The sequence below is a fragment of the Triticum dicoccoides genome, chromosome 1B (assembly GCF_002162155.2).
Source record: "Triticum dicoccoides isolate Atlit2015 ecotype Zavitan chromosome 1B, WEW_v2.0, whole genome shotgun sequence".
NCBI classification, from domain to species: Eukaryota; Viridiplantae; Streptophyta; class Magnoliopsida; order Poales; family Poaceae; genus Triticum; species Triticum dicoccoides.
In genome coordinates, this window is record NC_041381.1 from 225,417,874 (window position 1) to 225,434,388 (window position 16,515).

The following is a 16,515-nucleotide window of genomic DNA, read 5'->3' on the forward strand; positions in this document are numbered from 1 at the left end:
CCCCGATCTGGATCGGGGCAACCCCCTGATCCCATCGCCCCATCGCCGCCTCGGCGTCGCCGTCACCTCCCTCGCGGAGCCGGCCCCCTCCTGTCGCCCCACCGGCGCCCTTCCGCCCGTCCGCGACCACGCTGACGCGGGACCCCGCCCGGAGCTACCTCGCCCCCGCCGCACGAGGACCGCGCCGCCGAAGCCCCTCACCGTCTTCCCCGAAACGCCGTCGCCTCGTCGTCCACGCCGGCCTGCTTCCCCTGCGTCGACGTCGACCCCGTCCTCCTCCACAACGGCCTTCCTCGACCTCCATCGCGCTCGCTGCCCTAGCCCCTACGCCCCAATGTGAGCCCCGCCGCGCTCACCTCCGCCCTCCTCCTTCCCTTGTCCCCGCGCCTCCCTCGGTGCGCCACCGCGCGCACACACGCCCGCGGCCTCCTTCCAGTGCGCGCCCACCGTGGCCGCGCCCCTGTTGGTCACCGCCGACCCCGCGCCGCCCTGCCTAGCCAGGGCTACGCACGGCCACGCCCCTCCTCGCCTTATCGTCGACGGCCGTGCGCCCCGGAGCTCTGCTCCGCCCCTGATCCCCGCCTTCGCCGCCGCAGCTCGCGCACCCCGCCCTCGGCCTCGTTGCCACTGCGGCCTGGGGGCCTTGCTGTGCCGCCCCCGCACGCTGGTCGCCGCTCAGGCTTCGGCCACGCCCGCGGCGCCCGTCGCCGGGTTCGCGCGCATGCCGAACCGCTCGGGCTGGTGCCCGGCACCCGTTGCGCCCGCTAACCCGCATTGGTCCAATGACCCTATGACAAACGGGGCCCAGCCCAGAACGTTTTGTAAAAAAAAAGGAATTAAAAATAATATATAAAATAAATAAAATAAATAAAATAAATAAATAGATAATAATAATTTAATTAATTAATTAATTAAGGAATTAATTAAGTTAATTAATCATAATTACATTAACCTAACTAACTAATTAGTTTAATTAAACAATAGTTAGATTAGTTAAACACTAATTAGACTAAACAGTCAATGACTAGTGGGACCCACACGTCAGTTGACCAGTCAACACCTCTGTTGACTGCTGACGTCATGCTGACATCATGATGACGTCAGCATTTACTATTCTGGATAATGTTGGATTAAATAATTAATTAAATTCCAGAAATTAATAAAATCTTTAGAAAATCATATCTTTTAATCCGTAACTCGGATTAAAATATTTTCAACATGAAAGTTGCTCAGCACAACGAGACGAATCCGGATACGCAGCCCGTTCGTCCGCCACGCGTCCCTAGCATAGAGAACCTGCAACATTTCACCTCCGGTTCATCTGTCCGAAAACACGAAACACTGGGGGTACTTTCCCGGATGTTTCCCCCCTTCACCGGTATCACCTCATACCGCGTTAGAACACGTCTAGCTCTGCTTGTTGACCTGTTATGCACTTGCTTGCTAGGTATTTACTGTTTCTCCCCCCTCTTCTCTCCGGTAGCCCCTGCGACGATGCTGATGCCCCTGTGGACGACTACGTCACCGACGACCCCTCCTTCTTGTCTGAGCAACCAGGCAAGCCCCCCCCTTGATCACCAGATATCGCCTATTCTATTCTATACTGCTTGCATTAGAGTAGTGTAGCATGTTACTGCTTTCCGTTAATCCTATTCTGATGCATAGCCTGTCATTGCTGCTACAGTCATTGATACCTTACCCGCAATCCTAGATGCTTAGTATAGGATGCTAGTGTTCCATCAGTGACCCTACACTCTTGTCCGTCTGCCATGCTATACTACTGGGCTGTGATCACTCCGGGAGCTGATCACGGGCATATACTATATACTTTACACTGTTACATTACCTGTGATACTGTTCGGAGTTGGGGGCTGAAAGGACAGGTGGCTCCATCCCGGTAGAGGTGGGCCTGGGTTCCCGACGGTCCCCGACGGTTACTTTGTGGCGGAGCGACAGGGCAGGTTGAGACCACCTAGGAGACAGGTGGGCCTGGCCTTGTTCGGCATTCGCGGATACTTAACACGCTTAACGAGATCTTGGTATTTGATCTGAGTCTGGCTACTGGCCTATACGCACTAACCATCTACGCGGGAGTAGTTATGGGTATCCCGGCGTCGTGGTATCAGCCGAAGCACTTCAGACGTCAGCGACGGAGCGGCGCGCGCTGGATTGGAACGTAAGCCTGCTCTTGTATTAAGGGGGCTAGTTCTGCTTCCGGCCGCCCTCGCAACGTGCAGGTGTGCTATGGGCGATGGGCCCAGACCCCTGTGCGCTTAGGTTTAGACCGGCGTGCTGGCCTCTCTGTTTTGCCTAGGTGGGGCTGCGACGTGTTGATCTTCCGAGGCCGGGCATGACCCAGGAAAGTGTGTCCGGCCAAATGGGATCAAGCGTGTTGGGCTATGTGGTGCACCCCTGCAGGGAAGTTAATCTATTCGAATAGCCGTGATCTTCGGTAACAGGACGACTTGGAGTTGTACCTTGACCTTATGACAACTAGAACCGGATACTTAATAAAACACACCCTTCCAAGTGCCAGATACAACCCGGTGATCGCTCTCTAACAGGGTGACGAGGGGAGGATCGCCGGGTAGGTTTATGCTATGCGATGCTGCTTGGAGATGCTACTTGGAGATGCTACTTGGAGATGCTACTTGAGGATGCTATTTGGAGGACTACAATCTACTCTCTTCTATATGCTGCAAGACGGAGGCTGCCAGAAGCGTAGTCTTCGACAGGATTAGCTATCCCCCTCATATTCTGGCATTCTGCAGTTCAGTCCACCGATATGGCCTCCTTACACATATACCCATGCATATGTAGTGTAGCTCCTTGCTTGAGAGTACTTTGGATGAGTACTCACGGTTGCTTTTCTCCCTCTTTTCCCCTTTCCCTTCTACCTGGTTGTCGCAACCAGATGTTGGAGGCCTGGAGCCAGACGCCACCGTCGACGACGTCTACTACCCCGGAGGTGCCTACTACTACGTGCAGGCCGCTGACGACGTCCAGGAGTAGTTTAGGAGGATCCCAGGCAGGAGGCCTGCGCCTCTTTCGATCTGTATCCCAGTTTGTGCTAGCCTTCTTATGGCAACTTGTTTAACTTATGTCTGTACTCAGATATTGTTGCTTCCGCTGACTCGTCTATGATCGAGCACTTGTATTCGAGCCCTCGAGGCCCCTGGCTTGTATTATGATGCTTGTATGACTTATTTATGTTTTAGAGTTGTGTTGTGATATCTTCCCGTGAGTCCCTGATCTTGATCGTACACGTTTGCGTGCATGATTAGTGTACGATTGAATCGGGGGCACCAATTTTCGACGATGAACTAACCTTACGTCGATTTTTTTTCCTCGTCATACCCTTTCACCTTAAACAACAAGCTTGAGTTCGAGTTTGTGTTGTAACTGTGGTTCCAATAACCTCTTGCTTCATCATTCCTTTGACTTGATGTCGTCGCTGATTGACTACATCTGCATGAAATCTCTCGACAATTGTGTCGTGATCACCATCAACCTTATGAGCTCTTCCAGGAATTCAATTGAATTCATGATGGGTAATACCATCCTTGCCCCTCGATGATTCCTGTTCTCATCGACCACTTTATTGCCTTCCGTTCAACACAACTTGTTCGCGTTTTGTGTAAACCTTGAGATCACTGCTACCCAGCAGTTGATCTTCCTTACCTCGGAAGTATTACCATCACTTTTTGTCAAGAATGTGGTGAGAATTTCACCACCTCTTAATAATTCTTGATATCTTAATACTTCTTGCCATCTTCGTTCATTCCTTGGTCCCCGTATTGTTTTCAACCGGAATACCGACAATGGAGCTATGACGTGTGAATTCAAAACTTCTAGCAACCCTATTGCTTTGAAGTGAATGGGCGATAGTTCATTCTAAGTCCTTCGCTAATTGAATCACCATTCTAACATTGGTCGTGCAACCCAACCCGTACTTCGGGTGCACCCTTCAACCAATGTTTAATTGTGTATGTTTTCCTCGAGCATACTTCCTTATATCAGTTGATCTGACAAATGTTATCTCCTTGTTCACTTAATGGTGGAAATCCATCTTTTGGGAATCTCGGTGAATTGCCGTTGAGTTCACCAGACACCTCCTTGTCCTCTCCCTGGTTTAATGGTGAACTATTGCTTCAGAAACCCGCTCCCATAGTTCATTTCCCGAGAAGCTTGCAATGCCATTTCAACGATTTGTGTTGCGCCTTTTCTTCTCGGACATCCTGAGTCTCAGGTATCCTGACACCAATCGGATCTGAATCTCGGTCAGATATGATGGTTGGGACAACTTTCCAAGAGTTATGACGTTGATCCTTTGATGACCCGGTAACATGATGTCATGCCTAGCACCCCCCCGGCTGGAGGACCTATCATTATAGATTCCTTTTCAGCAAGGTTATCCATTCATCCATGAGGAAATTGTAAGACTTATTCTACAAGTTATTCTTGATGGATCCTTCGTGTTTCCAAAGTCTGATCTTCACCTGAAGACCATGTCACTGCTATCTCGAAGCATGTCAATGGTACTCCGATTTTCAACAGGCACGTTTGAAGCACGATGCTATATTTTAATTATCAATTATCCTAACACCGTTGTATGAGTAATATCATGAGATTCCTCCCCCCTTACCTAAATGGTTTTCTACTTTATATCCTGTCATGGATATCTTGCTCTGCTTGTCCTTGGGAAGGATATACCCTTGAAAAATGTGTTTAAACATATTTTCCTTTCCATTGTTCTGTTTAATCTGATGATCATATTTTCCTTCCATTGGTTTGTTTAAACCTTTTCTATGATCTATATGATATAAGCAGTAATAATCCACTGCTTGTGCAAACGCCTCGATGTACAACTCTGTCGGTAAGACCTTGTTACTATTGTTGATGACATTCCGGTAACCACCGATGGACGGGAACCTTGCCTATTGGTCCGCCTCGTTTCAACGAGCAGAAAAATGGTTCTCTTCGTCCCTCGCCCTTGGTACCTATGTTGTTGCCGACATGACCCACAGACTCTCCTCTGACATGCCTTGCTTACATGATTGTGCAAGACGTCTCCGCCTTTCCTACTTTTAACCCACATGGTGGGCCCATAACCCACAGTTCCACGGGATCGAAACCTGACTCTCCTGCACCCCCTCTTCCCAAGGTTGTTCCTCGCGTGCGGCCTCGTATGTAATTCACGGGCCACCGTCCCAAGTGATCTATTTTGGTATCGGACACAATACTTATTCCCGTTGCTCTGAACCCCTTTCGCACTCTGCTTCACGCAATGAACGATTGCCTATCCGCTTGAAACTTCTTATCGCACTGTCTTACTTTGCTCTCGATGTGTGTCATTTGTTCAACTCGAGAGATACTCATAAGTTCATTCTTGGGAAACCCCCAGAAGATTTTCCCTTGTAACATCCTATCGTTGTAGAGCTGCCCCTTACCTATTCGTAAGTACGATGGAGATCCCGAAGAAAGGATGACAAATTGATCATGGTGACTTGAAGCAGTGAAATGAAGACATCAACGAAAGGGATCAACCTCTTCGAAAGGGAAGCCAAGACCGAGAAGACTCGTTAGGTTTTTCGCTACCAACACCTTCGCCCCTTACTCCACCGCTTAAATCTCGGGACGAGATTTCTTGTAGTGGAGGAGAATTGTGACGCCCGGGTAATTAAGCTACAGTGATCCTCTGCTAATGGTGCCACGTCACCTCGTTTATAGTTGCTAATCTCGAGTTAGTTCGAAACCGATTCAAATTCAAATTCAAAAATAGGCAAACAATAAAAGTTTTCAAATATTAAAACTAAAATGTTCGGAGTGAACCAAATATTACATAGATAATTGTGGTGAAGAAACCCCACTTTTATAAAATGTTTAAATACTATCAGATGAATAAAACAGCCGCATAAATAGTTATTTAAATACCTTTTCTAATTAATAAATGTCAAACTAATTTATTCGAGGACTTGACTTTTTGTGACAATGGCCTAAATTGAAATTACTAAATTAGATGCCAAGTATATATATTTTACAAAAAAATAAAACAATAGGAAACAAAAACAAAACAAAAAAGAAAACCAACAACAAGAAAAGAACCCCCCGGGGCTCCGGCCCAGCAGGCCATCAACCCCACTGGGCCAACCCACCAGGCCCAGCCGGCCACCCCACTTAACCCCCTCGGTCCACTGACCGAAACCCTAACCCCCACTGCCCCCCCGATCCCCCCACTCGTCCCACTCCTCCCTCTCGCCCTTCCCCGATCTGGATCGGGGCAACCCCCCGATCCCATCGCCCCATCGCCGCCTCGGCGTCGCCGTCACCTCCCTCGCGGAGCCGGCCCCCTCCTGTCGCCCCACCGGCGCCCTTCCGCCCGTCCGCGACCACGCTGACGCGGGACCCCGCCCGGAGCTACCTCGCCCCCGCCGCACGAGGACTGCGCCGTCGAAGCCCCTCACCGTCTTCCCCGAAACGCCGTCGCCTCGTCGTCCATGCCGGCCTGCTTCCCCTGCGTCGACGTCGACCCCGTCCTCCTCCACAACGGCCTTCCTCGACCTCCATCGCGCCCGCTGCCCTAGCCCCTATGCCCCAATGTGAGCCCCGCCGCGCTCACCTCCGCCCTCCTCCTTCCCTTGTCCCCGCGCCTCCCTCGGTGCACCACCGCGCGCACACACGCCCGCGGCCTCCTTCCAGTGCGCGCCCACCGTGGCCGCGCCCCTGTTGGTCACCGCCGACCCCGCGCCGCCCTGCCTAGCCAGGGCTACGCACGGCCACGCTCCTCCTCGCCTTATCGTCGACGGCCGTGCGCCCCGGAGCTCTGCTTCGCCCCTGATCCCCGCCTTCGCCGCCGCAGCTCACGCACCCCGCCCTCGGCCTCGTTGCCACTGCGGCCTGGGGGCCTTGCTATGCCGCCCCCGCACGCTGGTCGCCGCTCAGGCTTCGGCCACGCCCGCGGCGCCCGTCGCCGGGTTCGCGCGCATGCCGAACCGCTCGGGCTGGTGCCCGGCACCCGTTGCGCCCGCTAACCCGCATTGGTCCAATGACCCTATGACAAACGGGGCCCAGCCCAGAACGTTTTGTAAAAAAAAGGAATTAAAAATAATATATAAAATAAATAAAATAAATAAATAGATAATAATAATTTAATTAATTAATTAATTAAGGAATTAATTAAGTTAATTAATCATAATTACATTAACCTAACTAACTAATTAGTTTAATTAAACAGTAGTTAGATTAGTTAAACACTAATTAGACTAAACAGTCAATGACTAGTGGGACCCACACGTCAGTTGACCAGTCAACACCTCTGTTGACTGCTGACGTCATGCTGACGTCAGCATTTACTATTCTGGATAATGTTGGATTAAATAATTAATTAAATTCCAGAAATTAATAAAATCTTTAGAAAATCATATCTTTTAATCCGTAACTCGGATTAAAATATTTTCAACATGAAAGTTGCTCAGAACAACGAGACAAATCCGGATACGCAGCCCGTTCGTCCGCCACGCGTCCCTAGCATAGAGAACCTGCAAGATTTCACCTCCGGTTCATCTGTCCGAAAACACGAAACACTGGGGGTACTTTCCCGGATGTTTCCCCCCTTCACCGGTATCACCTCATACCGCGTTAGAACACGTCTAGCTCTGCTTGTTGACCTGTTATGCACTTGCTTGCTAGGTATTTACTGTTTCTCCCCCCTCTTCTCTCCGGTAGCCCCCGTGACGATGCTGATGCCCCTGTGGACGACTACGTCACCGACGACCCCTCCTTCTTGTCTGAGCAACCAGGCAAGCCCCCCCTTGATCACCAGATATCGCCTATTCTATTCTATACTGCTTGCATTAGAGTAGTGTAGCATGTTACTGCTTTCCGTTAATCCTATTCTGATGCATAGCCTGTCATTGCTGCTACAGTCATTGATAGCTTACCCGCAATCCTAGATGCTTAGTATAGGATGCTAGTGTTCCATCAGTGACCCTACACTCTTGTCCGTCTGCCATGCTATACTACTGGGCTGTGATCACTCCGGGAGGTGATCACGGGCATATACTATATACTTTACACTGTTACATTACCTGTGATACTGTTCGGAGTTGGGGGCTGAAAGGACAGGTGGCTCCATCCCGGTAGAGGTGGGCCTAGGTTCCCGACGGTCCCCGACGGTTACTTTGTGGCGGAGCGACAGGGCAGGTTGAGACCACCTAGGAGACAGGTGGGCCTGGCCTTGTTCGGCATTCGCGGATACTTAACACGCTTAACGAGATCTTGGTATTTGATCTGAGTCTGGCTACTGGCCTATACGCACTAACCATCTATGCGGGAGTAGTTATGGGTATCCCGGCGTCGTGGTATCAGCCGAAGCACTTCAGACGTCAGCGACGGAGCGGCGCGCGCCGGATTGGAACGTAAGCCTGCTCTTGTATTAAGGGGGCTAGTTCTGCTTCCGGCCGCCCTCGCAACGTGCAGGTGTGCTATGGGCGATGGGCCCAGACCCCTGTGCGCTTAGGTTTAGACCGGCGTGCTGGCCTCTCTGTTTTGCCTAGGTGGGGCTGCGACGTGTTGATCTTCCGAGGCCGGGCATGACCCAGGAAAGTGTGTCCGGCCAAATGGGATCAAGCGTGTTGGGCTATGTGGTGCACCCCTGCAGGGAAGTTAATCTATTCGAATAGCCGTGATCTTCGGTAACACGACGACTTGGAGTTGTACCTTGACCTTATGACAACTAGAACCGGATACTTAATAAAACACACCCTTCCAAGTGCCAGATACAACCCGGTGATCGCTCTCTAACAGGGTGACGAGGGGAGGATCGCCGGGTAGGTTTATGCTATGTGATGCTGCTTGGAGATGCTACTTGGAGATGCTACTTGGAGATGCTACTTGAGGATGCTATTTGGAGGACTACAATCTACTCTCTTCTATATGCTGCAAGACGGAGGCTGCCAGAAGCGTAGTCTTCGACAGGATTAGCTATCCCCCTCATATTCTGGCATTCTGCAGTTCAGTCCACCGATATGGCCTCCTTACACATATACCCATGCATATGTAGTGTAGCTCCTTGCTTGCGAGTACTTTGGATGAGTACTCACGGTTGCTTTTCTCCCTCTTTTCCCCTTTCCCTTCTACCTGGTTGTCGCAACCAGATGCTGGAGGCCTGGAGCCAGACGCCACCGTCGACGACGTCTACTACCCCGGAGGTGCCTACTACTACGTGCAGGCCGCTGACGACGTCCAGGAGTAGTTTAGGAGGATCCCAGGCAGGAGGCCTGCGCCTCTTTCGATCTGTATCCCAGTTTGTGCTAGCCTTCTTATGGCAACTTGTTTAACTTATGTCTGTACTCAGATATTGTTGCTTCCGCTGACTCGTCTATGATCGAGCACTTGTATTCGAGCCCTCGAGGCCCCTGGCTTGTATTATGATGCTTGTATGACTTATTTATGTTTTAGAGTTGTGTTGTGATATCTTCCCGTGAGTCCCTGATCTTGATCGTACACGTTTGCGTGCATGATTAGTGTACGATTGAATCGGGGGCGTCACAACCCCGCCCTTGGGGCTCGGGGCTGCCACCGTCGCCCGCCTCGGCCCCCCCACCTACTGCGACCTTACCGGGGGCTGGCGGTCCACGTGTGTGCCAGCTTTGTGGCCGCGATGGGCACTGGGCCTCCAAGTGTCATAAGCGCTTCCAGCGAAGCTTCCTTGGTCTTGGCAATGACGGCAAAGATACACGCAACAATGCCCGTCAGGTCGCCATGGCTGATCGTCCCGCGCCGCAGAAGCAACAGGGACACACTCAGTCCTACTCCATCGATCCACACTGGTACATGGACTCTGGGGCGACAGAGCATCTGACCAGCGAGATGGGGAAGCTTCACACTCGTGAACCCTATCATGGCTCCGACAAGATCCACACCGCCAATGGAGCAGGTATGCACGTCTCTCATATTGGTCAAGCATCTCTTCTCACTAGACATGCCAATAGGAGTCTTCAGCTTCGCAATGTTCTTCGAGTTCCATCTGTGACCCGTAATCTTCTTTCAGTTCCTAAACTCACACGTGATGATAATGTGCTTTGTGAATTTCACCCTTTTGATCTTTTTATTAAGGATCGGGGCACGAGGGACATTCTTCTTAGTGGGCGGTTGTGCCAGGGCCTCTACCGTCTGGAGCATCCTGGCGTCGCCCGTGTTTCTAGTGGAGTTCGGGTCTCTCCGTCACAGTGGCATGCTCGTCTTGGTCACCCGGCCACACCTATTGTCCGTCATATTTTGCGTCGTCATGAGCTTCCTAGTTTGTCTAGTAATAAAGATGTAGCAGTGTGTGATGCTTGTCAGCAGGGGAAGAGTCATCAACTTCCTTTTTCGGAGTCCTGTCGTGAGGTGAAACATCCTTTAGAACTTGTGTTTTCAGATGTATGGGGTCCTGCTCAGACTTCTGTCAATGGTCATAATTACTATATCAGTTTCGTTGATGCTTATAGTCGCTTTACCTGGCTTTACCTTATTAAACGCAAATCTGATGTGTTTGATATTTTTGTTCAGTTTCAAAAACATGTTGAACGTCTTCTCAAGCACAAAATTGTTCATGTCCAGTCGGACTGGGGGGGGGGGGCGAGTATCGCAACCTCAACTCCTTCTTTCAGTCGCTTGGGATAGCTCATCGTTTAGCATGTCCACATACACATCAGCAGAATGGTTCAGTCGAACGTAAGCATCGTCATATTGTTGAAGCTGGTCTTACTCTTTTGGCCCATGCATCTGTTCCGTTTCGGTTTTGGAGTGATGCTTTCACCACTGCATGCTTTCTCATCAACCATACTCCCACTCGTGTTTTAAACATGAAGACTCCCATTGAGGTTCTCCTTAATGAACAACCTGATTATACCTTTTTCAAGGTATTTGGGTGTGCTTGCTGGCCGCATCTTCGTCCATATAATAAGCGCAAGCTTGAGTTTCGTTCTAAGAAGTGTGTTTTTCTTGGCTATAGCTCTCTTCATAAAGGTTACAAATGTCTTCATGTTCCCACTAATCGTGTCTATATATCTCGGGACGTCGTGTTTGATGAGCATGTTTTTCCCTTTGCCAAACTTCCTGTGTCCACTGTCGAACCACCATCTCTGCATTCATCCTCTGTTGCTTCTGACCAATTTGATGATGTTGCATACTCTCCTTTGCTGTTACCTAACCATGGTGCAGGAACCGGACGTGGGGCTCGTTTGGAGCTGTTGGAGGATTCACCATCATCATTGCCGCCTTCTGATTGGCACGTCGATCGCCCCATGTTGCATGGCATCGATTCGCGTGCCCATGCATGGTCACCCGAAGAGCCCGTTGCGCCGAGCATCTCCACTGCTCGGTTCGCTACGCCAGCGACCGCCGAGTCTCCAGCGGCTCGGCCCTCTTCGCCAGCGGCCGCCGAGTCTTCAGCGGCTCGGCCTGTCACGCCCTCTTTGCCTGCGGCTCGGCCCGTCACGCCGTCTTCGCCTGCAGCTCGGGTCCGCGACGCCGTCCTCACGTCGCCTTCATCCGCGGATCGGCCCGCGACACCGGCCGCGCCACGGCCCACTATGCCGGGCTCGCCATCGGCCCGGTCTGTGATGCCGGCGTCGCCGGCTGCTTCGTCTGCTCTGCCGGTTTCGCCGGTGGGCCGGCCTTCTTCGCCGACCGAGCCCGAGGCTACTGTGTCTGGCTCCTCGTCACCGGCTGACTCGTCAACGTCGCCGTCCTCCAGCCCGTTGCAGGCTGCTCCGTCGACCTCGGTGGTTCCTGTGTCCCGACCACATACACGCAGTCGCAGTGGCATTTTCAAACCTAAGGAGCGTAAGGATGGTACGGTTGCTTGGTTGGCTGCTTGTTTGGCTGCTGCTGTTGCGGATCCATCTTCTGAGCCTCGCTCATATCAGGCTGCCCTGCGCATTCCACATTGGAGAGAGGCTATGGAGCAGGAGTTTCATGCTCTCCTTCGTAACGAGACATGGACTCTCGTTCCTCCACCACCACGGGTAAATGTTATTGACTCAAAATGGGTATTCAAAGTGAAGAAGCATTCGGATGGATCTATTGAGCGTTACAAAGCGCGACTTGTTGCTCGCGGTTTTCGGCAGCGTCATGGTCTTGACTATGAGGACACCTTCAGTCCTGTCGTCAAGCCTACCACTATTCGGCTTCTTCTCTCCATTGCTGTTTCTCGTGGTTGGTCACTTCGTCAACTTGATGTGCAGAATGCTTTTCTACATGGATTTTTGGAGGAAGAGGTTTATATGAAACAGCCGCCTGGTTTCTCTGATCCTGATCGTCCTGACTATATCTGTCGTCTCTCCAAAGCACTATATGGTTTGAAGCAAGCTCCTCGTGCCTGGCATGCCCGCCTTGCCTCTGCCCTTCGTGCTCATGGGTTTGTGCCGTCCACTGCTGACACTTCATTATTTCTTCTACAGAAGCCAGAAGTCACTATGTATCTTTTGGTATATGTCGATGATATTATCCTTGTCAGCTCTTCTTAGTATGCTGCTGATGCTCTTGTCTGCTCTCTTGGTGCTGATTTTGCGGTCAAAGATCTTGGGAAGCTTCACTATTTTCTTGGAGTTGAGGTCACTTCTCGTGCTACTGGTCTTGTCCTTACGCAGAAAAAGTACTCCTTGGAGTTGTTACAAAGAGCGGGCATGCTGAAGTGCAAACCGACCACCACACCCATGTCGTCTACCGACAAGATAACAGCTGTTGATGGTGAGCTTTTGTCTCCTGCGGATGCCACAGAGTACAGGAGCATTGTTGGTGGACTTCAGTACTTGACGATCACGAGACCAGATATGTCTTATGCTGTTAACAGGGTTTGTCAGTATCTTCAGGCTCCCAGAGATACTCATTGGGCTGCTGTTAAACGCATTCTTCGTTATGTTCAGTTCACCCTGACATTTGGTATGCATATTCGGCCGACTTCCTCTCGGGTCCTTTCGGCCTTCTCTGATGCAGATTGGGCTGGTAGCCCAGATGACAGGCGATCCACGGGGGGTTATGCAGTATTCTTTGGCCCTAATTTGATCGCATGGAGTGCTCGGAAACAGGCTACTGTGTCACGTAGCAGTACTGAAGCTGAGTACAAGGCTGTGGCTAATGCTACTGCAGAAATTATTTGGGTGCAGTCTTTGCTTCAGGAGTTGGGTTTGTCTCAACCACAGCCTCCTATTCTTTGGTGTGATAACATCGGTGCTACATACCTTTCTGCAAATCCAGTATTTCATGCCCGAACGAAACACATTGAAGTTGACTATCACTTTGTACGGGAACGTGTATCACAGAAGCAACCCCAGATCAAGTTTATCTCATCTAAGGATCAACTTGCAGACATCTTCACTAAGCCTTTACCTCTGCCACAGTTTGAGGCTTGTAGGCGCAATCTTACCCTTTTCAGTTCTTTAGAAAGTGGCTAAGATTGAGGGAGGGTGTTAGACTATGTATAGTTTCTGTATTTATGTACGTATATTGTACGTATTGTAACACATCCATTATATATAATGAGATAAGCCACCCCTAGAGGGTTGTGCTGGTTCCCCCAAAATTTATTGTCTTACAGACTGGCACAAAAACTATTCTTCAGAGTTTGACGCATTCAGAGCGTCTTGAGCTCCTTTCTTATCCTAGAATTTCAGGTTGAGCGTTTGCCTCAAATTTTCATGCTTTGTGTCTAATACCACTACTTTTTTCTAGGAAAAAAACCGTACATACTGGGTTCCATGAGGTCTTGCGAATCGACGGCGAGGGTGTTAGCCAGGTGCGGCAACCATCGGACATGACGGGCCGGTGCGGTGGCAACGCGGAGGCGAGAGATTGAATTGAGGAGGCGACGGTTGGCAAAGAAGAAGATGATTGAAAAAAAGTACTACGTATAAGCATTTTTAAGCACACAAGAGTTGGGATCATCAATACCTGTTGCCCCTCACGGAGAACCATGCCTCGGCGCACCGCCGGTGCGCCGCCGCGATCTCGCCTCGGCAGCCGCAGCCGAGGTTTACCAACTGCCCGCTCCCGCTCTCCGCCGGCAGGTCGCCGTCCTCAAGCTGGCAAATTCTGCAGCCGCTCCCGGTTCCAACCTGCCCCTGCCGATCAGCCGTCACCGCCGACCTGTCGATGTCGACCGCAACATGTCCGACGACGCCGCCTTCCACGGTCGGCCCTTCACACGCTCCAGCGCCTCCAGCAGTTGTCACCATGGCCGCCTTCTCATCTCATCTCATGCCATGGTGTCGTTGATGGACCAATATCTAATTAATGACCTACGGAATCTTGGGCTTTGCGGGAAGAAATGAATGATGACGGGAGGGAGCTACTGTAGATTCTTGTTATCGTCTCGGTGTTGCGAATTGGCCGACGCAAGTTGACTTTTTTTTTTCTAACACGGCGCAAGTTGAGCCGAGACAGCGAAAGGTGAGGGCGATGCAATGCAGGGATTCAAAATGGGAAAAAGGGCAATGAGTGCCGGACTTTGCGTACCGGCCAATTCTTTGTTTCTTCAAACAGTAAAGGAATTCAAATAGGGTTGGTCTTTTTTCTTGGATGAAATCGTTGGGGTACACAAATTCAAATAGGGTCTGTTTTTTTTTATACAGTACTCCTTCAGTTCCTAAATATTTGTCTTTGTAGATTTCAAATGGACTACCACATACGGATGTACATAAACATATTTTAGAGTGTAGATTCACTCATTTTGCTTCGTATGTAGTCACTTATTGAAATCTCTAGAAAGATAAATATTTAGGAACGGAGGGAGTATTTAGTATTGTGGCAGATTATAATATTCCCGGCTGCGTAGTTTTTGACTACTAGATGATGCCCCACACGTTGTTGCGAGAATATTTTGCAATATTTCAATGAAGTTTTGGTTATATGAAACATCAATATTTGAAATAATAGTTTTTGAAAGTATATAAGAATTAAATGTAAATAACATAATAGAATGGAATTTTACATGCAAGCATGATTGCATGTTGAAGTGGTTTTTTATTACGCGTAGTTGCATGCTTGGGTGGGCCTTTTCTTATGCATGTTGAATGATCAGGTGGCAAGCTTGTATTTTGAGAGAAATATGTTAGTGGGGGCTAACTATTTAGATATAGAAGATTTATCCTTCAGCCTTTTTATAAGTGACAACATATATAAATGACGACAAGTACATTTAGTGAAAGTTATGACTTCGAGGAAGGAGGTTAGAGCTCGCAAGAATAAAAAAAAAACAGGACCAAAAGCACCCTCCACCATGTTATTGGAGAAGAAGACCCTATAAACAGGCGCCCATTAGATCTGCTCGCTACAGAATTTTCGCACTAATCCAGATGATCTGGGTGTTCCGGCCCGTAGGTCGGACCACTCAATACCGTGAGATAGAGCAACTGCAAACCCGGAATGTCAAACCCTCGGGCACTCTAAATAGACATGCACAGAAAATGTCAATACTTTCTTGTACGAACTATGTTCTCAATGATCTAGGACAAATTTGAAAGCTAATAATAATATCTAGGTCCTCACAAAAAGAGCCACCCTACGTTAACAAAGCATGGAGGATGCAAAATATTAACACCTTTGAGCACTCTATGTATGATGTGGTTAAACCATACATCTGGTAGCCCCTCTTTGTCATGTGGTTATCAAAACTTTAGAACTATAATACGGTCTCCCTCCAAGCACCTTGAGACCAGTAACTAGGAAAGTCTAGCGTATGCAACCCTTTTCATTGCTCATCCCACTTGAGGTCGATGGTGTCGTTCATGCTTCTCTCAAGTCATAATCCTTATCTTGATCATGAAAACTTTGAGAAGACTATCAATTCCGCCCCCCATACTCTAGTGTGGGAAGCCTTCACTTGAACACATTTTCACATGTCCATTATTACTAGATGGATGACAAGCTTCAACCATATAATTCTCCGAGTGCTTATCTTGAACTTGCTCTTTCATATCCCCAAGTGCAAGAGATTACAACAGTCTTCATTGAGAAGTATACAACTCTAATATATATATTCAGCACAGTGGAATAGAAAAGAATACTTCTAAGCTTTAGAGGTTGAGCTGTCAATTCAACCACACCTGAAAAACAAGTATTGCTCAAAGCATTTATTAATAGCAATGACAATGGAGTGATCTGAGGGGTGTATGTTTTAGTAAAAGTAAGAAAGCAGAATAATAACCAACAACTGCCAACTATCAATTTTCTTGACGAGAGCAAGCAACAGCAGAAAACACAGGCATGTGGATGGATATCGAGATATTGCATGGATGATATCAATTATGTAATAAAGCAATCCAAAAGGTGCAATTTCTAACTCGTGTTCTAAAATTATTATAGTTGATGGTATAACGGCGGAAAAAATTTATATGAGACCAGGTCTCACGGTTACCAGATGAGACCCGCCCTGATGGATGACACGTGGCATTCACAAATCACAAAGCATCTAATCTCCTCCCCCCTGATTTCAGGTGGAGGGTGGGGTAGATGCTTTGTGATTTGTGAATG

The 16,515-nt window shown here is 49.4% G+C and overlaps 1 protein-coding gene across 1 annotated transcript in view; it reads right to left on the minus strand.

The window, feature by feature from the left end:
* Positions 1-14,424, minus strand: part of LOC119303945 — a 19,388-nt gene extending 4,964 nt beyond the window's left edge. Inside the window, exon 1 of the mRNA XM_037581108.1 lies at positions 13,936-14,424. Coding sequence (XP_037437005.1) covers positions 13,936-14,219 — 284 coding nt within the window. The 5' untranslated portion in view covers positions 14,220-14,424. The remainder of the gene's footprint in view (positions 1-13,935) is intronic.
* Positions 14,425-16,515: the final 2,091 nt, after the last annotated feature.